This window comes from Hydractinia symbiolongicarpus, chromosome 8 (assembly GCF_029227915.1).
Source record: "Hydractinia symbiolongicarpus strain clone_291-10 chromosome 8, HSymV2.1, whole genome shotgun sequence".
NCBI classification, from domain to species: Eukaryota; Metazoa; Cnidaria; class Hydrozoa; order Anthoathecata; family Hydractiniidae; genus Hydractinia; species Hydractinia symbiolongicarpus.
The window spans coordinates 25702922-25728988 of record NC_079882.1 but is presented as its reverse complement, the minus strand read 5'-3'; the positions used below and the strand labels follow the sequence as shown (position 1 = coordinate 25728988).

The window sequence follows — 26067 nt, the reverse complement described above, 5'->3', positions numbered from 1 at the left end:
AAGTCTGACAAAAAATTGAGTTAATACCAACCTTTTTTCTGCAAAATCCACAAAGTCCCCTTCCAACTACAAGGTCACATTCGGCTTTAATACTACTTCCTATTTTTGCTAATTGCTCAGACTGTTTGTTTGTGTATTAGTCACACAGAGTAACTGAAATCTTGTGTTGTATGCTCATTTGATCAGTAAAAGCCAATCAGGATGATAGGCAAACAGTATCTGATCATACAAAATTAGCAATTTCAAGAAGACTTTTTTTGTGGAAGAACCATTTATTTGTCTTTTGCAAAGAATTATTTTAGTGAATCCAATAGTATGTCTTTGTCCGCACCACTATTTTGTGCGTCCTTGTCACCTGGTTACATGAAGTAACACAATTTGCTTGGACACAAGTTATTACTATGATTATAAGTCGGATTAAATGATGTGGTTTTTAATTTTGCTTACGAACAGACTTATGTTATTATATAGTAATTTCACGAAGATTTGTTTGCACAAATTGGTCTTTTTACGAAAATTTTTATGAACATATTTAAAATGCATGAAAATCACAAATTTACTTGGTGTTTATTTAGGCAAGAGGTAATTTGAGATAACTTACAGGCTCTTTTTCTTGTGAGTTATCTTGTAAGTTTTATGACCTAAGAATAAATGACACGGCTGGAGGCCAGAAAAGGAAAAAAAAGTCCTGCCCCTGGTTTCTACTAACATAACTTTTTTTTGCAAATATTCCTATATTCCCGCTCTGTAACCCTTTTAATGTGTAATAAGATTACTGTAAAATTGTTGTGTGAAAATTGAATTTCATATTTCTTCTGCAATTCAATATTTTATGCAAAACAGATTAATTTACATAAATGCTTTATCAAAGCTCAGTGATGGAAAGCATGTGCAAAGTGCCATTGTTATGGAATGCGAATGGATACATTGAGGTGATCCAACAGGATGATATATCACAAGATGAAGCTGATAGAGTGATCAAGTTTTTTGAGGGCACTCTGTCAGATATTGACGGTATATTTCGTCCTTCATCACGCTCGTCGAATGACTTTAGCAGCGAAAGCGATGGCCAGGAGAAAGCAATTCTGGAAACAGAAGAGAGTCGTAGGTACGTCAAAAGAAGGAAAGTGTTTGATTCTTACATGTCGCAAATGCAGGAAGATAATTCTGTTCAGCACAAAAATTCATCGAGTTGTGTACAGTTGGATAAAGATGAGAAAACCCATGTTTGCGACATATGTGGGAAAAGATTTAGTAGAAAGTTTAATTTAAACACGCACATAAAATGTGTTCACAGTGACGAGAAGGATTATGTATGCTCCTTCTGTAAGAGAGCTTTTAACCATAGTAGTAATTTAAGAAAACATATAAAGACTGTACATGGTACGGAGAAGAAATTACCTTGTCCATTGTGCAAGAAGCCGTTTAAACACGCGGATGCGTTGAGTAATCATATTAAAGTTATTCACGGTTTGCAGGATAACAAAACGTTGGCAGAATAGTGCAGTTTAAATGTATATATATATATATTAAAAGAAAAACTAAAAATTAGAAGAAGTGAAGGATATTTTTAAAATCAAAATTTTTAAAGTAAACCTCATCATAATATGTTATACTTTGTTATTTTTGTAACAAAATATTTTTTGTGTTTTTAACACAAGCCTTAGGACTTTTAGTATTTTGATAAATATAAATGTTTTATTTTCTTACATTTTGAGATATTTACTGTATAAAATATGTTCTTTTGAGTTCATGCAAAGTTATTTTTCTTAGTGGCGACATTAAACTAAGGTTAGTCGAGCTTTTATGTTGTTTTTTAATTAGTCTGCAATTTTGATTCAAATGTGGTTAATAATTTTCTGCTTATTTTTTTATATTTATTTTAAATGTCTTCTTCAGTTTAATTTACAAAACAGAATGGAAATGTATCTAATTTTTTTTATAAGTTTTGTCATTTTTAACTATATATATATACACATATATTTGTTGGTTTAATTGATTTTTAGGATAACATTTTTGCATTAGGTAATGATTTTTAACTATGAAAAAAGCTAGCATCCATTTAGCTTCTGGATAATATATATAATATGTTAAGAACTAAATGTAGGCAGATTTCATAGGTTACATGCAACAGAGGAAATGCCACCTGTATAAGTGGCCAAAAAAATTCTTGCACTTTTAAAACTTAAATAAAGTCAGGAAAATGTACATAAATATATTTTTATGAATTGGCTGGGCATTTGATATTCGATCTCATAATTTACCAGATTTGTTTTAATATGGCTACAAGCAAATATATTAAAGCTCAATAATGCAGTAATTGAAAGGTGACTTACATAGACTAAAATTGTTTAAATACGGTGGAATACATAAAAGGTTGACAACGAGATCTAAAATAGTATATTTTAAAATTAAATTTAAACTTCATTTCAAAACTGTTCAAATGTTTCTATTCTTTATTTCGGAGATAAACGATCAGACAAAATCCAACCGGAACAATATTTAAAGTTATCAGTGATTTGCGCATCATAATGATGTTTGTCACTCTTTTGACTCACTTTTGAAAGTTCTGATCCAGAGTGACCAAACCTCCTAGCTTACCTAAAGTTTGACTCAAAATATTGATTCTTCCTAAAATCTTCTGATATTGTTGAGCTTGCCATACAGTTTTTTCAAAGAAGTACTTTGGGAAAAAAGATCAAACAATATTTACTGTTAGTAAAGGCTTGAATTCCACCGAAGATTTTTTCGCAATGTCCTGAAATGTGTATCAGTTTTTATACGTTTTTTTAGTTTCGATCTGAAAACCTCTTAAATTCTCCTGAAATTATATTTTGTGGCCATTCTCTTCAGTAAATATTGATAAATGATATTGTCATTGAATATTTTCGACAGAGCATAGAGGTACACAGACAAGGACAGAGATTTTCTCTGTAAATTATATTGGTCTGATTTTTCTTAAATCGCTTAGAATTTTTTTGAATTTTTTTCAAATTATGATAGCTATTATTTCGAACGTTTTTATAATGGTGATTTCTGCAATTTATTGGTTAATTATAGAATATCAAATTGTATCTCTTATCGACAAAGCTACTTTCGGTTTAGTAACTTTTAACACTGTGAAGCATTTCTAAACTTAGATGATCTTATCCCGAAACATTTGTGATTACAGTTTTTGAAAGTTTCTGTACTTCTTATTACTTTTTTCGAATTATTTATAGAAATAAATCAATTATTGGAAACTAATTGGTGTCAAAAAATAGTGGGGAAAAATCTAGTTCAGCTCGGGAAATTCGTTAAATTTGACAACAAAATTTTTTTCTTACTCGATCAAAATGATTTTTTTTTCACGTGTTTTTTTATAATATTGTTTTTGATTGGAAAAGATAAATTACCAAAATTTCTTCCCCTATTTTTTATTCATATTGAAGTATTAAACTTTTCTAAACCTCTAGTTTCCTATGAAGCTTTGCCTGATAGTGTCTTCGAATTTTTCAGTAAATGTGTTTGATGTTCGTTTATGTAAATGAATGGATTAAGAATGAATAAATTAAATAATTAAATCTGTACAAGTTATTGTGTGGCGTTCTTAATAATACTAAAAGATAATGAATCTCTTATGTATTTTCTCTACCGTTCTCTCTGGAAGAAAATATGGTTTTGTTGTAAGTATTCAAGAAAGTGTCCAACACGCCCGCATTCCAGGAACCAATAGGCTTTAATGAATATTACTGTCAATGAAAAATCATTTTGAAAAAGAGCTGGTTAGCAAAACCGTGATTTTGAACTTCCTAGATAGGAGATATAGTCAAATAGCCAGGAGACCCAGCATAGCTTTCTTACCACCAGGTATCGGAATGGTTAAGGTGGAAAATATTACGCTTGGTCTCAAACGATTTTTCTGCGGTCAAAATTCTGACTGCGCTTTTTGATTGGTTCATTCTGTTGTTTTTTGTTCACGTGGTCAATATCAGAAATCTTTTGTTTTAAGCGAGAATGGTTTCACTTACCTGTATTATTTAGGAGAGTGACATTGATCGCGTCGGCTTTATGCTCATTGGTTGGTTATAATTCGGAGTTTGCTGGAAGGTGGATTTGAATTTTTGGTATTTGCTTTGACATTTATTTCCGTCTAAGCTTGCGTTTGAGAAAAACTGAATTAAATATCCTCGAAGAAAGCTTAGTAAAATAGGCTAATAGTCGACGAAAACTGGGCAACCGTTGAGCCCGACAAATCCCTTTGTTGCTCAAAAAAAGTGTATTGGATTCTCCGATCTATTTTCATTTTCAAAAAAAAACACCAGTTTTTGTGTTGATTATTTTTCTGTATAGTTAGAAGATTTATGATATTTTACTGGCCTGATAACAGATAATACAAAATAACTGATTTACATACAGTAGAGTCTCCATAACTCGAACCTCTATAACTCGAATCTCTCCTTAACTCGAACAAATTCGTTGGCACCGTGAAAATTTCCTAATAAACTCTTATAAAAAAACCTCTACAACTCGAACCTCTATAACTCGAATCTTCCCTTAACTCGAACAAATTTTTTTGTCCCTTGGAGACTTTTCTCTCCATAACTCGAATTTTCTGACATCATAATCAAAATTCGAACAGTTTTCCTGATAAATTGGGTCTAAAAATCTTGTCAATACGTGTTTTGCAGGCCTTATTATTAATTCGAATGATTAATGATGCGTCATCCAAACCTTTAGAACGTCTTTTTCGAACGTTTTCGAGAAAATCTAAAGAATTTCAAAAGAAAGACACTCTCATAACAATGTCGTCTGTGGCAGGATCAAAGCGTCGAATTGACAATAAGTCGTGCAAAATCAAGTACAAAGCTCTTAAAGCGTTGGAAAAGGGTACTGCGCCAAAGGATGTGGCAAAAGAGTTCAAAATTTCTCCAAGCACCCTGTCAACTTGGAAAAAAAATAAAGAAAAGCTTTACAAGCAGTTTAACAACGGGCAAACATCGAAGAGATCAAAGCCAGAAAAATTCAAAGATGTGAACAAAGCTGTTCATAAATGGTTACTTATGATGAGGAGTGATAATATCCCAATCAGTGGCCCGATGCTGAAAGAGAAAGCTCTTGAGTTTGCCGAAGCGTTGGGTGTCGAGTCATTTCAAGCTTCTCAGGGGTGGATGGCTAAATGGAAAACCAGGTTAGTTGACTAAGATTTTGTTTGTTTATTTTCGTGAAGATAAAATCTAAAAAAATGTTACAATAGCTTTGGTAGTTGTTTTTTCAAAATATCAATAGACTCTCTTTCAGAGAGGAAGGATAATTTGCATGGGACTTTCATCCCTAATCCATCACCAGTATTCAATGACTTTCCAGTAATTGTTATTTTGCAAACATTGAAGCTGTCATTCTTCAGAAAGTAAAATATGACTTTTGCAAAGCGTCCTGACTTTCCTAGTGGTAGATGTCCAATGATTTCTCCATTATTTTTCTTGACTGCAACTGCATATTTATCCATTTTATTTGTTGGTTCCATGAAACCATAAAATTCATCTCCAACAGAGGGTGTCCAATTACTTTTATAAACATGATACCCCATGACAAAAGCGTCGATTTCGTACGTAATAAGTTTAATGATAGGAAGTTCTATACAACAAATAATGTCTGTTAATCTTTTGACTTGTTGGACTTTCATGGCTTCCATGCTTTCTTTCACTCGTCAAAACTTCGAAACTTGGTAAAAATCGAATCTTTTTCTATTCGAATTCTTTCACAAATCAAAACATGGTAACAATCGAATGTTTTCTATTCGAATCATGGCCATGGCATTCTAAATTTAGAATTCCATGATTCGAATCAAACAAAATGTAAAGCTCCATCTACACTAGTCACAACTACAGAGATAAACGTTTTTCTCATCTATTCCTTTCAGGTATGGAGTATCCTTCAAAACCATCGCTGGAGAATCACGGTCCGTCACTGAGGAAATGACAGCGCCATGGTCGGAGACAACATTACCAACCATTCTCTCCCGCTATCCTCTGGAAGACATTTTTAACGCCGACGAATTCGGGCTTTTCTTTCAATGCCTTCCCAATAAAACTTTGCATATGAAAGGTGATAAGTGTTCTGGAGGAAAACACAGCAAAGTTAGACTTACTGGTTTAGCTGCTGGTAATGCCTTGGGGGAACGATTGCCAATATTTGTAATCGGCAAGTCCGCCAACCCTCGTTGCTTTAAAGGTGTCAAAACACTACCCTGTCGATACCGTTCGCAAAAGAAGAGTTGGATGTCTGGAGAGCTGTTCGAAGAGTGGGTACGCGAGCTTGATCGAAAATTCTCTGTCTCTAAGCGAAAAATTGCTTTGATTATTGACAATTGTACCGCACATCCTCATGTTGAAAACCTGGAATGGGTAGAATTGATCTTTCTTCCTCCAAATACCACGTCCCGAACCCAACCTATGGACCAAGGAATTATCCGCGCCCTGAAAGCAAAATATCGATCGCTAGCAGTGCGGAAATTGATAAAAGCCTTGGACGAGGAAAAATCGACTCCGAAGTTCTCGATTCTTGCAGCTATGTACATGCTAAGGAAAACATGGGATGATGTTTCCAACAAAACATTCACCAATTGCTTTCGAAAATCAGGAATTTCCCAAAAGGATGCAGAAAGAGCGATCAACGAAGATGACGACCCTTTTAAAAGTTTAACCAGCGAAGTAGAAGAAGACCCAATTCCAACCCTCGATGCTGAACTCTCTTACATAAAACGAAGGTTTCCTGACCACATTGATCCTGACTTATCAACTGAAGATTTCATTGATTTTGACATTGAAGTCAGTACATCCCATGGGCGTCTGAAGACTGCTGACATCATTGCTGAGATCACTGGGACTCAAGACGAAGAATTAGAAGAGGTCGACGAAGAAGACAAGGAGGAAGAAGATAAGATCACAAGACCGACGGCCGAGCAAGTGCGTACAGCTATCAACGTCCTCGAAGACTTGAGTATTTTTTCACATTTTGGAGAAGAAATGATAGCTTCCCTGAGGGACTTGAATCGTAATATCGCCAAAGATTTTGATATGAGTTGTAAGCAAACAGTTATCACCGACTTCTTTTCTAAATAAACATTAAAAAATTCATTAAAAGTGTATTGTTTTGACTTTCATTAACCTAATAGCCCCCTTAAAGTTAGACTTAAGATTAAATATAACGTTTTTATCCAGCTGGTCCACGTAAAGGGAGGATATTGCGCTAAAAGTTGAAAACCTCTACAACTCGAATGTCTCCATAACTCGAACGATTTCCTTTTCCCCGTGGCTGTTCGAGTTATGGAGACTCTACTGTATTTGCTAACCCTTAGCGTATTCCAGAAAAAACAAAACTATTTAATCTTGAGGACTAAACTCTTCTGAAGGTGGATTCCCTTAAAAAACGATAAGGGACCGGTTGGAACAAGCAATTGTGATTTCTACAATCTGAGTGTTTTTATGAAACTCTCTAGAATAATATTTCTGCCAGATAAAAATATTTACAGATTTATTTTGCCGACAAATTTTTATGAGTTTTTCACGAGTACTTATTTTTAAGAAATTTTTCGAATTTTGCGAAATTTAGTGGAATTTGGTATCCGTGAAAATTAACATTAATGTGTTGCTATTCTTGTCAATTAATAAAAGTTCAGGCATCAACTTCGTTCCCAGGTACGATGGCTCTGAGGGGTCACACTTCTGTAAAGTATTTTTCACTTCTGTTAACTTTTTTTTCACTTCTGAAATTTTTTTTTCACTTCTGCAAATTTTTTTTCAATTCTGCAATTTTTTTTTTTTTTTTTACTTCAGCAATTTTCTTTTTTCACTTTTGCATTTTTTTTTTAATTATCTAACTCACGATTGGCGTTATTAATCAGTTGTCTAGTATCTCCTTATTCACTAGACCGTCATGAAAAGCGTGAAGGATGCTATTAAGGTTTATTTCAATCACATACCTAGAGATACTAAAATTCCTTCGTATACATCATAACTATAAAACTAGTTTATCGACATTAAAAAGATGGTTTCGTCTTTATGGTATGAGAAAAAAGCCCTTGGCAAGTATTAGAATTCAACACACAGATGTGATGCAGGCTGTGAAGGAGCAACTGGATGGTAGTGGAGCTGAGCTGGGCTATCGTCGCATTCATAGATGTTTAACGTCAAAAGGCATAATCTGCAGACGAGATAATGTTAGGCTAGCAATAAGGTATTTTGATCCAGAGGGAGTAAATAGGAGAAAGAGACGGCGCCTTCGTCGAAGAGCATACCGAGCTCGAGGCCCAAATTATATCTGGCACAATGATGGCCACGATAATCTTAAGCCGTATGGTTTTAGCATTCATGATTGTATTGACGGCTTTTCACGCAAAATAATTTGGCTTAAAGTAGGGACCACTAATAAACTGCTCGAAGTTATCGCTGGATACTATTTAGATGCCGTTTTAAATTTGAAAGGACTTCCTTTGATAATTAAAGCAGATGATGGAACTAAACATGCACTCATCGAGTGCCTTCACGTTTACTTGAGATCACTCTCAGGCGCAGACACTGATGAATCTTTCAGTATAACAACATCGCCACAGAACCAGAGAATTGAGTCATTTTGGGCCATGTTACAACGGGATCGTATTGGGTGGTGGCGGCATTTTTTCCGGGATTTAGCTGACTCAGACACGCTTTTTACTTCCGATCCAGTTATATTGGACTGTATTCGATATTGTTTTATGCCATTGATTCGAAGTGATTTAAATTCAAATTTTTGAGGAATGGAACTCACATTTAATCTCAAAAAGCAATAATGGTGGACCAAGTGGTCCTTCCGATTCTATGTTTTTCCTTCCTCATTTGTTTGACGCAGAGGATTGTTTACAAAACGTGAATCCGCAGGAAGTTAATGAATTCCAATCGGTCGCTGAAAATGAGCTTTGTGATTTCTCGTACGAGTTTCAGGAGTTTGCAGAGCATTTTATGAATCGCGATGGTATCGCTCAACCACAAAATCCAAAGGAGGCACTACATTTGTGTTTTTATCTTATTGAAAAGATTGATGATTTCTCATAATACACTTGAACAAAATATAAACATTTTTTGTTTTCTTATTGCTTTTTTTTCCTTAAAAAGTTCATACAATAAGTAATTTTTACATCTCTAGTAAACCAAAATAAATGTGAGTCATATATATACAACAAACACAGCAATCGTAAAAACAAATAGATCTTAACAAAATAACAAATCCTTTTTTGGCAACATAACTATACTCTCGTACCCATTTTTGTACTGATATTAGGACATAGTAAACCGTAGTAAAGCTTAGTGAGTAATATATAAAGAAAGAAGGATGTCTACATACCACAAAAGAAGTTAAAAATAAAACAAAAGCATGTAAATAAACTGATTGGTATTTCCCTAATTATAAAAAATGTCATCATGGTCAGTTGTTATCATCAAAGTAAAGGTTTTTAGCTAGTTCCTTTATTTCTTGAAATGATATAGGAGTTTCTTGTTCCACATCAACGAATCTTGGGCCTCCTCCATCTTTTAGCCTTACCACTTTGAATTCGTTAATTAGGTTATCATATCTCTCATACTTAAGTTGTAACTTTTTGTACTTTTTGGAGGGTCGACTAGAATATTGTGAACTTCCACTTTCAGATGACTTTGCTCGAATTTTGGATAACAGTTGTCCTGGTCTTTGTTCTGTTTTTCGTGGACCCTTCTCTTTTTAGTCTTCTTTTCTTTCATTATTTGTATTTTCTGAATCCATAAATGATTTGATTTCTGTTCTAATGGTATTCTTTAAAATATTTTCCATTGATTTACACTAAAAATAAAAATAATAATACAGTTTGCCCAAGGCACCAATTTTAGTACAGTTAAACGTTGTTTATGTTCACATTTTTATAAAAAGCCATCCCATTAGGTCCACACAAATAGCTAGCTAGCGTCTATATAACCTTTAACCTTCCAAAAAACTAACAAGCAACAAAAGATATTATCAAAAAATATTTATTTCACCAAAACTTTGAGGACTAAAGTAAACTTTATTTTAATAACTACAATTTCTTCGGGCTGGGGCCTAGCTAACATATTGCACTAAAATATTTGCATTTTACGACCTGTTTATATCCGCCATATTTAAATAAAGTTCCTTCCTAAAAGTTTTTTAAAAAATGTGCAGAAGTAAAATTGCAGAAGTATTTTAAAAAAAAATTGCAGAATTATTTTCAAAAAAATTTCAGAAGTAAAATTGCAGAAGTATTTTAAAAAAAAATTGCAGAATTATTTTCAAAAAAATTGCAGAAGTAAAATTGCAGAATTATTTTCAAAAAAATTGCAGAAGTAAAATTGCAGAAGTATTTTAAAAAAAAATTGCAGAAGTATTTTAAAAAAAAAGTGCAGAAGTAAAATTGCAGAAGTATTTTAAAAAAAAATTGCAGAAGTATTTTAAAAAAAAAGTGCAGAAGTAAAATTGCAGAAGTATTTTAAAAAAAAATTGCAGAATTATTTTCAAAAAAATTGCAGAAGTAAAATTGCAGAAGTATTTTAAAAAAAAATTGCAGAAGTAAAATTGCAGAAGTATTTTAAAAAAAAATTGCAGAAGTAAAATTGCAGAATTATTTTCAAAAAAATTGCAGAAGTAAAATTGCAGAAGTATTTTGAAAAAAAGTGCAGAAGTAAAAAAAAGTTATGACAGAAGTGTGACCCCTCAGAGCCATCGTACCCAGGGCATTTTGCATTTTTGATTAATGTGATAGCGGCACGGCTCAGGGGCCAAGAGAAAGGGTGAGGATAGTAAAGTTTTAAACCAGTGCACTTATTTTCCACTCCGTTATGACAAATATTTTTAAGAAAGGTACGAAAATGTCATGAAATGACTTGAATCTTAACGCTTGTATAGCAACCTCTCATTTCCACGAGTTGTTGACACTAACAGCCGGTCGTCAAGTAAGCGATAGCGCCTCTGACACCAAACCCTGGGACGAAGCACTAGCATGACTTTAAGAAAACCTTTTAAAACACAATGGAACGTACTAACCAGCGATGTTCGACTGTATTTGTGCTACAATCTGTCTTTTTCTATCAAAGTGTACAAACAAACATTTGATAGATAAAGTAAACAATCGAAGACTTGAATTATTTATTTTGCATATAATCAGAATAAATCGAAAATAAAGCAACGAGTAGGTTGTTGTTGATTGAAGATTTTGCGTATATCAGCGAGCATTTTTTGTGTTTTTTGATTGTATACAGTATACGGTTAATAGACGTGGGTTAGTGGAGCATTGGACTTTCGTAACAAATTTAAATTTTCAATAAAGGAGTTATTTTCTTCAGTCGCATGGAAGTTAAATTTATCTAGCATCTACTATCAAATATCATTGATTGCAGGATATGTAATAATCTCTAATGTATACAACCAGCCTGGTTCTGAGATACTAGGCTGGTTCTCTTTAATAAACGCGTAGCTGCTTCGTAATAATGGAATAGGGCCAAAAGACCCTAGGGTCGAGGATGTGAAACAGTTAAAAAAGGGATGGTAAAACATTGTGCATGAATTCTTTTACATTTGTTTTTTGGTCTTACCATTAGTGATATTAATTGTATAATAACTTTTGGACGCGTGTTACCCTTAATTATATGAACTGCCTCTCTCGACAAGATTAACACCATTGAGGCGCCGAGCCTTTTAGGGACACCTCAAAACTGATAGTCTTGTCTATTCTAAGGATTTTATGATGACGTCATCATTTGACGTCAAGTTTTTGATTTTCCACATAATATTTTTCTTAGCACTTAACCTTAAATGATACTCAAAAATCTGAACCTTAAGTCACACGAAAAGAAGTTACACGAGAAGTTTTTTTTTAATGCAAAACATTTGAACAAGCAGCACATTGAACAATTTCTTACTCTCCATTCGTCCAAAACATGCACGAGAGCTCATTATTTCTATTATAATTATATAGTTACTATTTTATTTTATTTTATTTTTCTTGTATCGTCGCCCTTTTTGTTTTTATTTCAGCGATGACCTATAGCAAAATTTCATTATTTTTTCAATTATTTTGAGGGTTAGCAAATAAAAGAAATACAAATTTCAAAACAATGTGTCTATAAGAATATATAAACAAAAAAAAATAATTTGCTTTAAAAAGGGTTAGGAATCGTTTATTGAAATATTTGAAATCTTCAAGGGCGACCGAAAATTAAATATTATGAAGCTATATCAGGTATTTTTACGTTTATAAGCAATCTAGTTTGGGCTTTGTGAATTCATTGTCTCTTTTAATTTGATTTGACCGAGTAAAAATGATAAAAAATAAAAATAATAACATATGGCAATTTTAATTATTTTCATGAAAGAATTAAAAAAAGAATATATTTAACTTGTTATTGGAATTCGCTTTTATTAGAATAACGATTCGGTACAAATTAATAAATTTTATACGGTGAATAAAGTTTAAAAGAAAGAAAAAGAGAACGCGCTAACAACAATTGTTAATAGTTAGGTTAAAAAAAGAATTGTGATTTTTTTTAAAATTTGTTTTGCATGTGACTTGGTCGGTAGTAAGAGATGAACTAATTTGTACCAAGCCAAACTTACTTTTGGTACGGATAACTATCTGGTGCATTTTTGTGTTGTTACTGCTGCTGCTGCTGCTGATGGAATCTATTGTTACCCAATCTTCTGTAAGCTCAATTTCCACAACGACCTTTGTGTATGTCTGCTTAAGCCATCTGACATCATTCTTAGCCTAACTCCCCGTTCCCAATAGTTGTACACAGGGTATATATTACCTTGATTTGCTTATAGTAGCTCTAGTCAGATCACGTTTTTCCTGGGACATTTTTTATAACTAATATGCTAGGACTGCTAAAGTATTTCGATCTTGAAATCAATCTTTTGACGGAGTCGTTCAAATTTAATGATATGTTTCTGTTACGTTCCTAAAGGATGTCGTTAATATTTCAAACATCTCATGGCCACCATAGATTAGAGTCAGTAATTTTTGTGCAACTGTTATGGAGATAGAAAAATATCTCTGCAACATTGGTGCAACATCTTTTGTACTACTTTGTTGTGCAACATCTCTTACATCACTTTGTTGTAGTTACAGCATGTGTTTTAAAGTGGGAACGGCGATTAACTGCTGTGCGACTGTTGCACAATTGTTGTTCAACACTTTTTATTGACCGGCCTTAAGAAATTTATTTACCACAGCTCAAAATTACACAAACAGGAGGAGGGTTTTTGTGCATTATTTTTTTTAATTTTGTTCTTTAAACACAATAGTCAAATTAAGATACTTTACTAAGACACGCCTCGAACAAGTAATTTATTTATTAGGTCATGTTTTTTGTCTTCAAAAGTTTAGCAGTGTTACAGTTAATAAATAAGCCTGTTAAGCAAAGCAATGGTTATTATACTAAAATATTTTTTTGTCTAAATTTAATAAACATATTGCTTCGTTCGACAAAATTTAGTATCGTAAACGAACAAAAAAGCCTGATTACTGGTCAAGCAACCAGTAATCAACTGTTGAACACCAGGTTGAGCGATAGGTAAACAGTGTCACACATCCAGGTGGAGCGCTTTAGTACAGGTATATAGTATGTGTCAAAGTCAATGATGCACTCACAGTAATAGGTGTAATATATTTTTTTTCTCACAACTTTATTAGTAAAAAATTCACACCCAATAATTTTTTTCTCCAAACTAGGCCAGAAGTTACAGTTAATCTTCTCCAATTTAAATTTTGGTAGATATTTTTACAGCTACGTCATCGCAAAAATTCTGTCAACAATTTTTATTTATTTTTATAAAAGTCGTAATTAAATGCATGATATTTTTCAAGCCGCGCCTTCTCTTTGTTTTCTTTTTAGCCTCCTAGCTGTGACACGACCAAGCAATTGAAAATCAAAAATCAAAACATTTCTCAAACACAGTGAATTTTAATTTTTTAACTTCAAAGTTAGAATAACGACCTGGTTTTATTTAGATGAATGAATAAAAACAAAGGATCATGCTTTCCCTTGAAAGAAAAAAGAATGTTTTAAAGAACACCCAAACAACAAATGTTAACAATCTGTTACAATTAAAAAATATTTTGAATTCTTTCATGATTATACATGTGATTTAGTCAGAGGTAATAGCAGATGGACTCAATCTATCCAAATTGTTTGTTATGGATGCTTTGATTTGGTAGCCGCAAGTAGCTACAATCACTTGGTGTTACCGTTTTATTTGCCCGTGGAAAAATTAAACCAAATGCTCACAGCTGTCAAAGCTTTAGTTCAGTAAAATTTTTTAAGGGAAAAGAATTATTCTTAATTTTTTATAGTTATTAAAGTACAAAGCTGATTATTTTTTAAGGAATTGAACAAAAGTTCTAGCAATTTGACTTAAATAACTAAAAATTCTGTCAATAAGGTATGCTGACAAAAAGATTGTATAATGTATTGTGTCTAGGGGTATCCATTTTCCATTCTCCTAGATTTTATACACATCATATCGATTGTAACAAACGTAAAATTTATTCCTCTTTTGAATACCAGGCAATAAAACAAGAAAAATACTTGTTGTGCAGAAATGAATAATGTCACTTCAATGAATAATGTCACTTCAATGAATAATGTCACTTCAAAGTACGTATATTGCGATATTCTTGGCACCAACATAACACCTCCCGAAACGTTTTACTGGTGCTTGTTTAGTTCTCTCCTATTACAAAGCGTTTTAACCATAATCTTTAATTTCATGTATCTAGCAGTTATGTTTAAATGTGTCGCAACTAGAACCATATCGGAATGTTTGTACATAATGTTATCTGTGAGTGATGTATTAGCTGCAGTAATTGGGACACCAGCTTGGATGCTGACTATATATCAGTCAATTGAATTTTATATGGACTGTAACGTTGCTTTATATATCAACTTTACTGGTTACAGTCTGGTGCTGATATCTGTTTCAACAATACTTCTCATCACAATTGAAATGTACTTAGCTGTAATGCATCCGTTTTATTACGAAGGAACCTCTTTGAAGAAAAAGTTCATGGTGGCATTGGCTTTATTATGGATTTCATGCATTGCTTTTAGTGTTATCTCAAGTGTTATATTCCGCACATTTTGGGACATGTTTCAAAAACTGGCTGGCCTTATTTTTCTTTTAGTCATTTTATTACTCTTTTTCGCCCATCATAAAGTGTACAGAGAAGTTAAAAGAATATGTAGCAGGATTGTTGAGACAGATCGAGATGGGAAAAGAATGATACAAATGAAAAGCCGTTCCGTAAAACTATCTTTGTCCATATCGTTAACATTAACCATCTGCTTCACACCAATGGTCTATTACTCCTTCCACGTTATGTTATTGGGAAAGACGATCTCTACACAGTCAGTCATGCTTCCAGTTTTTCAATTCATTGCACTTTTAAATGGATTGTTTAATCCGTTTGTTTACTATTTCCGACTGACTAAAATACGTAGAAAAGTAAGGGGGATGTTGTCTTGTGTGGCATGTAGAACGGAACCATCTACAGTTTCATAATCTGATGAATGAAATAGAAATGAATTATTATTTTATAATAACACAATATACCCACTAAAATTAAAGTAACACAAAGCAAAAACAACAAAAATTTTATCTAGATTGTATAGATTTGCATTTACAAAATCACGACAAGTTTCACTGACCTTTCTCTCTGCATCTAGGTTTTCTTTATAGAAACTTTAATCTTTACTAATTCTCTAAACTATAAATTTACCGCCTAGCCCTGCTTAATATAGATATATTTAAAATATATTTTAAATATATATTAAATGTTAGATAAGACTCTTTTACACCTATTTTCAATCTTTTCTCCTAGTTTTTGTAATAAAATTAAACACAATAGAAGAGAAGACAAGTCATTTCAGGAGCCTCTTTTTTTGTTGAAACAAATCACTGTTTACTTGCTAAATTATGCTGCAATATGATGGCAATATCTTAATATAAAAAAAGCTGAAGTCATAAATACAAAAACTTAAAATCAGAGTTTGGATGTTTGAATGTGTTAAATGGAAGATTAAACGCGCCAGTATGCTAGTCCTGTACACGAACCAGCAGTCTAAAAATACAACAAATTGCACAATTACGATTATGCAACCGGGCTAAATATACACTCACCCCACTCCCCAACTGTTAATTATGTCATCGCCCTTCTTCAAAGTATTGAACTTATTTTAAACATCCAACCAATTCATCTTTGCGTGTAATTTAAATGCTCCAGTATCTTAGAAACTTACGATGTTCAACTGCACCACAAGGTTTTTGTATCCATCTTTACAAATCGAGTCAATTGAAACAACCAACGAATTCTTCTTTTTATTCTTCTTTTTATTTTTTGGTACTTAATACAACGCATGTTTAAAGAGAAACTATACAAACCACTGTTTTATATACTTACCTGTTACAATCATTGGTGGAGAATATTTTTCCTTATGCAACTCCATCTTCCGTTGTTTCTGTCAAAGGAGCGTTTCCCATAAAGATATTGAAAGGTGTTTCTTATGGTACATCTAGGGAATTCTAAAGAAAAACAAATAACAACTGTTGAAAAAAAGATATCATTAAGTCTCAGATAAAAGAATGACCTGATAAAGTTTACAACAGTGAATACATCGATAACACATTATTTTTCTTTTTTTCTAAAAAAATATAATTATAACAGTGAATACATCGATAACAAATTAACTTCTTTTTTACAAAACAAATATTTCCTATGCTTCAAAACAAAAAAAATTACTGCAGCATTTGCAACCAAATCTGTCCAATATACTTCCATGTTGACAATAAATTGCGCACACTGGTCCACCTATACATATTACAAAGAAAGACCAATACATCAGTATTAGCAAGTTTTTGCGGTAAACAGCTGTATTAGCCTTGTAGCTATATAAGGCTGAGACATTTTTGTTCTTCTCACCTTTGACACCTATAGGTCTCCATTTTTTGTAAAGAAAAAATTTACTTGCAAGGAAATAAATTTTTTTACTCAGACGGCTAAAAATAGGAATCAAAATTTATTTACAACCCAGGTATTTCAAATATCGAAAGTCGACTCTGATGGTTATGACGTCATATTGGTGAAGATAATAAAACGTTTTTTGTTATATTGCGAAATTCTGTGAACGATAATTCCGACATTTTGCTTACAATAAATGTCAAGTTCAATTTACTTACATAAACAAATGCGACTATCATAATTTGGTTAGTTCCAGCACACTGAGCCTTTCTCATAAACAGCAGCGTAGCCATTGCATGTTTCCCCTTTTTGTTTACGTCACAACAGCCACAACTATCTTTTATAATACTCCCTAAAATATTTCGCAGAATTCATTTTGAAGCTTATTAGTGTTACCTACCATTTGTATTACCATTACAATATTAAGACAAAGGCTTCGTTGACCTGCAGAAAAGCGACACTGGTTTCAAAATATCGATCATAGATCGAGCTAAAGCATTTTATCTGAAGAAGAAACATTTTTTGGGCTCTGTAGATAAAAAAACTTACTCTTAAAGACAGATCTACAGAACAGAAGCTTTCGATCAAAGGGGATGCTTTATTTTACCTTAAGACTAAGGTTTCGGCTTTAGAATGGCACTTCTATACGCTTATCCAGCTGTCTTTGATTTATTTATTTTCTTTTGTTGTACTTAACCTTGACAATAAACGAGTTTTAATGTTTACGTTTTTTCGGGATTTTTGCGCATGTGCGGAAAAAAAACAGAGAAATTGGCAAGCAAAAAAATGCAGGCCTTCTCATTGATATATCTTCTAAATCTAAACTACAAGCTATATAAAACAATTTCAAGATAACAAGATGCCTTTACTTGAAATAAAGTTTGGAATAAACTGGTCCATGTTTTACCGCCTGCATTATTTAGCCTGCCGATTTGCGTAAGAGGTCTGGGGATTATGAACAACAAGCGTCACGATCAAAATCATCTATTCATTCCCGCTTTAATGTACAAAGCTCTTGATGAAAAAAGAAATTATTTCATTGTTCACAGTATCTACAAGTAGATTTTTTCACGGGACTAAATAGTAGCTTTTGCAATAATACACTTATTTCGTGTGTCTGTAACAGGCAAAGTAGATTTGTTTTTTCTAGAATTACATTTGCTAATCGATTATTTAATGCTACATCAGTTGTAAAAGGGCGAAGGTCAATCCCACGAACTTTTCGAGCCTACGTGAGACCCCAAACTGCTTGATGATGGTCAGTTAGAGGCAGTTCATATGGAAGCAGGCTGGCTCGGCCGGACGGGATCTCGCTACTATCAAGAAACACATACAAAAATGGCGAGCTGGCTCGATTGTTTTTACCGAGATCTCGGCTAGGCGGGATGAACATTTTCCATATAAACGGGCCAGTCCGGCCAGGCGGCTGACTCACTTTATATTATTTTATTTGTAGAAAGCATTTTTTGTCAATTTGTATAACTATTGGTGAAAATAATATTATATTATATGCATTGGAACATTAAATATATAAAAACGCTCCATTAACATTATCACCCAATTTTATTGTTGTGTATTTATCACTGTTTTGACAAAATAAGCATTATTTGTAGCTTTTTCATGGATTACATTTTTTAAAAGATTTTTTGTAATTTAAATTTTATTTAGAACGCGATATAAAATATATGAACAAACTTTCGTGACTATTCTCAGCCCGCCTAACAGAGCTCGCCTCATATGAACGTAACAAAATATCAGTCCGCCTAACCGAGCCAGCCCGGTTAACCGGGTCAGCTCGCCTCATATGAACAGCTCCTTAACCAAGAAAAGCTAGGCACTAAACAACGCTCGCTTCATTAAACTCGATTATACTGCGCACTATCATCTTTTTATTCTGGCATATGTAGCGTTCTTTAGCAAAAATTTTAATTTATAATTTTATTATACAAACGTCACGGGTAATTAACGTTTATTGTTTCCTCAAAGCATTTGCTTTTGTTATAAACAACAGAGAAAAGTTACGGACGAAAGATTTTTATTACGGTGAGTAATTGTTAGAAAAAATAACATTTGTTGTGCAAAATCTCTTGCGTTGCTTTGTTGCACAATAAAGTCGTAACAAGGTAATAGAAACCGGCCTTAACAATAACAGTGTTATCATATTCGTGGTCTATTTCGATTAGAAAGTTTTTCGCGCCAAATTTATGATGAGAAGAATAATAATTTTCAGTAAGTGGATTTTTTGTTTGTGTCTATTTTATTCTGGCGCTTCGATTAACAAATGGATACTTATTAAAATCGGAATTTATTACGAGAATTGCTTAATCTTTAACCATTTACACATTTTTTATGAATTTTGACTGGAATTAGTTGTTTTTTTTGTTAAAGGAATTGAGGTCGAAATTGGTCTTTTTATATTCTTAGCGTAAATAACCGCCAAATTGAGTTTTTAAAAAGCTATTCACAGCCTTTTATTTTTAACTTATATCCGACAACGAAAGTGCACTAATTATTGTCACATGCGTTTTAAGAAAAAGCCGCAAAAAAATACTTCGTTATAAGTTAAGATTTGGTTAAGGTTCAGCATGTTCTTTAAGGTGTTCATTTTTTCCAAATCCCGGCTTAATTTTTTTTATAAACTAGGCTTTAATAAAACGAAAAACGTGTAGTTTTTAATAGTTTATTTTCTTAAGAGGATTTTTCCACAGGCCTTACCAGCTAGTTCACAATACATGTAAGTAAAACTTAATCAGTATGGCTCCATGTGTTACCATACCAAAGAAGACAGCTTTCGTTTTAATTCAGAATGTCTTATTAGAAAAGTAAATAAACAGATATATTGTTAATTTTTACTACCTTTACAGTTTGTCGGTCTTCCACAATATCGCAATTTACAACGACATCTTGATGTGGCAGTAGTGTGATTTATATTCCACAACACCACCACCACAAGAAACAAACAAACCAAAGGTAAACAAAAAGAACCCATCCTTACCAGCGAAGTATTAGAAGTGTAAGTTGGTTACTGCTTTGTTTTATTTAATGCTTTTATCGCGTTTTTAAGAGGCCATGAATTGGTAAGACGCATGGTGAATATACCAACACACGGGGATCAATTTCATTTTAAAATTGCTTAACTATGCATAATGTAGTTTAAGTAATTTAATCTATATTTTTATTGCTTCGATACACTGAAATTGCTACAGTTAAATTTCGCTTCAGTTAAATTTCAGTAAAAACCATTCGTTCTTTCATATCAAAAAATAGAAGAGCGAACAAAATTAGAAAATGACAACAAAATATATAAAATTAAAATAATAAATTAACTTGTTGTAACTACTTTTGCAATATTCTTAACTTATATGATAATCTAACAAGAGTTTGCATAAGTCGTTCACTGAAAATGCTTTCGCCGATTCTATATTTTTTTAATTTTACGCTTTAATTTACGGGAACACAGTTATTGTATTGATCGTAATCAGGACGGCGGCTTTGTGACTGGTGGCTCTGTGGTAGAGCAGCGTTCACCTCCAGTGCGGAAGGTCTGGGGTTCAAACCCAGGCCAAATTATGCTAGAGACTATCGAACTGTGAATCGATCCATTCTGCTTAATGTTTAGCATGAGAACAGGATTAATATCTTAGGCAGTTGTCTAGTTGAGCGATTGTTGTGCTTGCACGGCTTCCGAAGCTCAAATGGGAGTTTTAAATGCGCTAGGAAACCCTTGATAACAATAGAGATAGATAAATGTAAGTTCTGTCACAGTCCTTAAAACGCCCACGCGCACGCCCACGGTCAGCCATAATAAATCTAGCACCATCCCATGCTTAGCCATGCCTAGTGGGGTAAAGTCCCTATCATGCAGCATTGAGTAAAGACATATCCCTAATAATCAATGCAATGTAGTGACGTCATCAAAATATGCAAAATAGGAGCTCCAAAATTTTTCTAGCACAATTCCTTTAAAATCAACGTGCATATCAAAGGGTAAGTCCCTATCATCCAAAAAGGGGAATTCCCTGATCGCAGTAAAGAGGGGGAATAATCAAAAATACTACTAATAAATGTGCGTCAACTGTCAATCAATATTTAATAGCCTTATAACTATAGTACACATGACCTTCCTGACCGGCATTGGTCTCTCTCTGCCCCTTATAGCCTTAGCATGCGTACAAGAATCGAAGAGGGAGAAGTATAATAATCAGAGGATTCAAGACCTACGGGAACGTCTTGATGATCTAAAGGATAATCGTCCTTGTAGCTGTGATAAGTAAATGGAACAATGTAACGACTGTAAAAGGGTACTCGATGTGTACGATAGACGCGCCTGTGGTCGGAGGTTCGTGGTAAAGGGTAAAATGTTGTGCTGGTACTGCTACCATGAATATATCACGTACAACGGAGGTGGCTGCGTATGTACAATGACATGCAATTCTCTGCAGTCGTTCGAAATATACAATAAAGAAGATGCAACAATTTGAATCCAAAACTATTCTACTCATTTGCCGCTATCTTTACAGACATCGACGTTATCAATGTAGAATACCTGACAGAGTCAGATCCCATACCTGTCAACGGAGGTAAGGATCCAAGGTACATTATAGAGTATCATACACGAAAACTCGTGGTAGCCCTAAGGGTAAAAACACCTAAAATCTGATGCACACATGGTATAATGCTGTACCGGCAATGAGTCTCGATTTTGAAGAGTACCCTGATTGGGTTGCGAAATATCGTCAAATTTGGTCCAAGATTTCAGAGCTTATATCTGAGCAATTGACGACAGAGCCCTAAAAAAGGAACATTACGTGAACGCCAAGCTTAAGTATTACAAGGATGCAATCACAACTAAATTTTACGGTATGCCAGTACCCTACGATTAACCCTGCCAAGCTAGTGCCATTCTGGCACTATCATCGGTATATGTGCAAGGCAGAAACTACTATTGTTGTCCTGCTTTCGGTTCAGCGATCTTTATGAGCTTCTCCTTCCCGCACGGGAAATCTTGCAGCAGGATGCTCGGGTAGAGCATGTTTGCATCATTTCCTAGAATGGTCTTGCATGAGCGGGGTTCGTCGTATACATGAGATCTGATCCCCGTCACATCACTCTCATGGTACCTGCAAAAGACGATCGCGGGGCTACCCACTATCCCTGTCTGCAAGAGCTCGTAAGCTTCATTCTTTGTGCACTCTGTACAGGCTTTTTGGACCTGCTTGCAGGCTTTGCAACGGGTTTTGAAACAGTTATCCTTGCATTTATGTGTACAGGTTTGCCTGGAGCATAGAGCTCTAACTCAGGGTGTAAACGTAGAGACTTGTTTAATACGTATCGCATCGACACGCCTGGAATACTTACCGCATCCTTCGAAATGTCAATTTCATCGTCATAATACTGCAGTCTCGTCTTATCCACAGCTTCGGTGAAAGGTATAACATCGGCTAGGTTATACTCACGTAACCAGTCCATCATAGTGACGCAGCCGCGCTTATAAAACTCTACGCGGAATGTTTCATACTCTTCATTCGTTAGCGTGTTTTTACCATTAAGACTGCTGTAGAAGGCCTCGTGCTCGATAGGGCCTACATGATTCAACTTGTGACAAGCCATTCATATGGGAACACGAGTTTTTCAAGCTTGCATTCCAAGGACTTGCACCATTGAACTTCGAGGTTGTGAGGTACATGTAGTCGTTATCTTTCTTTGCCACAGTGACTTTGTCGTTATCGTCTTTGGCAATTTGCTCGACAAAATACCGCTTGATTAGGTTGATGTCATACTTACCGCTGTTAAATCCGCCCAGCGCAACTTGGTTCACCCACTCGTTCCAAGCGTCTTGGTATCTATATGGCTGCATGTCAAAATCGTCAGGCTTTGGGTACACTCTCTCAACTTCTTCAACGATGAGGGCCTGCCTTTTCCCCAGCTCCTTAACGAACTGTTTAGCCAATACCTTGGGATCGTGGTGCTTGATGAATGTTGGATTTTAGTTGAGACTGTCCTGAATAGCAACACTTACCGGGATATGCTCGGATAGATATGTTAGATCTGCTGTTTGTCGCTAATTCAATGGTGCTAGGAGGGCCTCAAAGTCAAACACGATGTAGTGGGGGTAGGGTCGAAATTCTTTGTCGAAGCATCTCTTGATTTTTGGTGGTTTCTCGCACTCCCATGCTGTGACAAGGTTATACCCTGACCCCATTATGAAGTCTTCCTTCCACTTAGTTGCAATGTACAGATTCTTGTCTGCATAGGATCTATTGGGTTGGCATAGAAATCCGTGCCACTTGCAGCCGTTATATTCTTAAACGGTCTTTGAGATTGGCTCATAACCGTCAATTCTGCACACTTCACGCTTTAGAGCATCTCGCATCACTCTCTCTCCTCCATGTCCGCAGAGTGCGTGATGTATGTGCCTCCCTTTTTCTTCAGTCATCACCTCCATCCATTGGCATGCTGCATAGCTAATGCCCTCGTCATAAAAGACTTTCTCAGACTTGCTTGGCATGCGCTTGACTTTCTCACCCCTGCAAATGATCGTAGTCTTGGCACCTTCGCACTCGTCCTGTTTATGTGGCGTGAGGTTGTTGCTTTGCGTGAACCGTTGATTACACACCTCGCATTCCCAATGGTGCGTTAAAAAATCCATCTTTTTGATGAAAAAACAGTGGCCAGCCAACATAACAAGATTTATCGTGTCTAACCCCTTTTTGTACTGATTCTGCCCGTATACGAGCCGCCATGGTGCCTTATCAGAGTTTGTCTTCGGTTCAAAAACTCTGATGTTAATCTTGAATCGTTTGGCAATACCCTCGAAATCTACAAGCTTTTGTAGAGCGCACATCTTCACGCTTTAGATTGGGGTCCTCGTAGTACTCTCGCCAGGGCGAGGGATTCTTGTGTGATGCATTTTTCACGCTGTTTGCGCTCTCCTCTGTAGTGAACGGCTAGGCATCTCCAAAAGCACAAATTGTCCGTTCTTTCATCTTCTTTGTCAAAGCCGTAGATGTATCTCTTCTTTCATAGCCAATCAGGAAGTGGTCCACATCCAAGTAACGGCTCCCTCGTAGAGATGCTCTTGATCTGCCCGTGCTTGAAGACAATTTTGCCCTCGTATGCTCCGGGGGTCTCGATAGTTCTGTCGGGTGGTAGGTATGCCTTGGTCCAAAACTCCGCATCTTCGAGGTCGAGACGCTTCATCTCGCATTGCTCTATGAAGGTTTCGATTTCACCAATGCTCGATTGTGACCCAGAGCTCTTGGTTTTGTGAGAACCTGATACATCACCACCACCTTTGTGAATATCACAGTTGAAGCTATAAACCACAGTGACTCTCATATCGATATGGGGCGTGATTTTTTGCATAATAGCACCTGGCAGTGGTTGGTTAAGGGTCTTGTTAAACCGCCATGTCTTCACACGATTTCCGTCTTCTATCATCTGCGCCTCATGTTCAACAACATCATGAAGCGTTGGTGAAATTTGCTCCTTCTCCTTGTTGTAATAAAAAATAACAGTATCCCGCACACTCTTCAATCTACCAGTAAGAGCGTCGCGGGTTGCTGTTACTGGAGCTGATATGGTGTTATATAGTTTGCTAATAGCGTTTCTAAACCAATTCATGCTCTTTTTTTATAAGTAGGGCTCAAACAAAAAAGGTCATTGAGTAAGGAAAATCCCCTACTCGATTGCGCATGCGCTAAATTTGTCGGTTGCCGTGTGATCTGCACATGCGCTAAAATTTTTGATGACGTCATCAAAATTTCGTGTGCTGGTTACATGAGTTTTGGGAATTTTGGAGGGGAGTGTCGGGGGAGCGTTTTTAGCTGGGTTTGAGCGAGTAAAAGTGTCGAAGGAGGTCAGTATACTTATATTCATTCCCCTATACTACTATAGGGACTTACCCTTTGATATGCGCGTTGGTTTTTAGGGAATGGTGCTAGAAAGATTTTGGAGCTCCTATTTTGCATATTTTGATGACGTCACTACATTTCATTTATTATTAGGGATATGTCCTTACTCAATGCTGCGTCATAGGGACTTTACCCCACTAGGCGTGGCTAAGCATGGGATGGTGTTGGATTTGTTGTGGCTACCGTGGGCGTGCGCGTTTTAGGGACTGTGCCAGAACATACATTTCTCTATCTCTACAATACCATTAGGAGCTAATGAGGGCCATCCTGGGTAGCGATATGGAGATGATGATGATTGATGATGATGCTTGATAGTAATTGAGAATGGTATAGACGCTGGTTGTTGCATTGTTTATGGTCATGGCAAGCTGAAGCGTACAAGTTACACTCGATAAAAAAACATATCACATCTATTAGCCAAAACACAATAACTGTTAGTATTGAAAAAGAAAGTTATTAAAATGTAAAAAATTGGTTCTCTACACAAAAAAAGTTACTTGTTTTCACACTTTTCGAATGAATTATAGTTTGCTTTTTGCATGGGTTCATGATATGGTTTAAACTATACTACAGGAGAAGTATCAAAGAAAACATTCTGCTAAAACGTTTTGTGATTACTGGCTTGCAGCCTAAATATTTAGCAGACAATTTAAACAAATGCGAAAAGTGGTAATGATGTGCAACTTAGCAGATGATGTTTAAGAAGGATGTGATTTTTCTTAGTGTTTATTGGAGAAAATGAATACGCCACACTCATACCATAGAGTCCATGCTCACACACAAACACTTGCGTGGGAGCAGTATATAGGTAGTTATATTTCCCCGAGAATATACAGTTTACTCTCTCTAATCCGAATCTCTATTATCCGAATCTCTATTATCCGAACAATTTAAAAGTCACCGTCAATTTTCCTTAAGAAACTCTCATAATTTACTTTCTATTATCAAAATCTCTGTAATCCGAAAACCTCTATAATCCGAACTAATTTAAGGTTCTTTCGGCTAAATTCTCTCTATAATCCGAATTTTTAAGTGTAAATATACCATTAACACTTTCGAATGTTTTTTCGTAATTTGAATCTCTGTCGAATTCGAATGTTTTGATTTTTTTTGTATTGTAAGACAAAGAGAAATCGC

General features: G+C 34.9%; 3 protein-coding genes and 1 long non-coding RNA gene across 4 annotated transcripts; all 4 read left to right on the top strand.

Moving 5' to 3' along the window:
• The first annotated feature begins 315 nt into the window (after window positions 1-315).
• LOC130653884 (zinc finger protein 675-like) lies at window positions 316-1502 on the top strand. Its single transcript, XM_057456383.1, has 4 exons — window positions 316-368; window positions 472-488; window positions 576-582; window positions 872-1502. The coding sequence occupies exons 1-4, from the start codon at window positions 316-318 to the stop codon at window positions 1500-1502; spliced, it is 708 nt and encodes a 235-aa protein (XP_057312366.1).
• Window positions 1503-4727: 3225 nt separating this feature from the next.
• On the top strand, window positions 4728-7253 carry LOC130655533 (tigger transposable element-derived protein 4-like). The gene is made up of 2 exons (XM_057458306.1): window positions 4728-5170; window positions 5903-7253. Exons 1-2 carry the CDS (start codon window positions 4785-4787, stop codon window positions 7101-7103), a joined length of 1587 nt encoding a protein of 528 aa, XP_057314289.1. The 5' UTR covers window positions 4728-4784; the 3' UTR covers window positions 7104-7253.
• Window positions 7254-12551: 5298 nt separating this feature from the next.
• On the top strand, window positions 12552-18491 carry LOC130655530 (uncharacterized). Its single transcript, XR_008984678.1, has 2 exons — window positions 12552-12701; window positions 18153-18491. It is a non-coding gene; the product is annotated as an uncharacterized LOC130655530 (long non-coding RNA).
• Window positions 12710-16715, top strand: LOC130655529 (QRFP-like peptide receptor). Its single transcript, XM_057458304.1, has one exon. The coding sequence runs from the start codon at window positions 14602-14604 to the stop codon at window positions 15559-15561; it is 960 nt and encodes a 319-aa protein (XP_057314287.1). The 5' UTR covers window positions 12710-14601; the 3' UTR covers window positions 15562-16715.
• Window positions 18492-26067: the final 7576 nt, after the last annotated feature.

What these genes read in the sequence shown, in the direction of transcription:
- LOC130653884 (XM_057456383.1), top strand. Translation starts at nt 316, where the DNA reads ATGTCTTTGTCCGCACCACTATTTTGTGCGTCCTTGTCACCTGGTTAC.
- LOC130655533 (XM_057458306.1), top strand. Translation starts at nt 4,785, where the DNA reads ATGTCGTCTGTGGCAGGATCAAAGCGTCGAATTGACAATAAGTCGTGC. An exon ending in ATGGCTAAATGGAAAACCAG is followed by an intron (nt 5,171 to 5,902) that starts GTTAGTTGACTA and finishes TATTCCTTTCAG; the next exon opens with GTATGGAGTATCCTTCAAAA.
- LOC130655529 (XM_057458304.1), top strand. Translation starts at nt 14,602, where the DNA reads ATGAATAATGTCACTTCAATGAATAATGTCACTTCAATGAATAATGTC.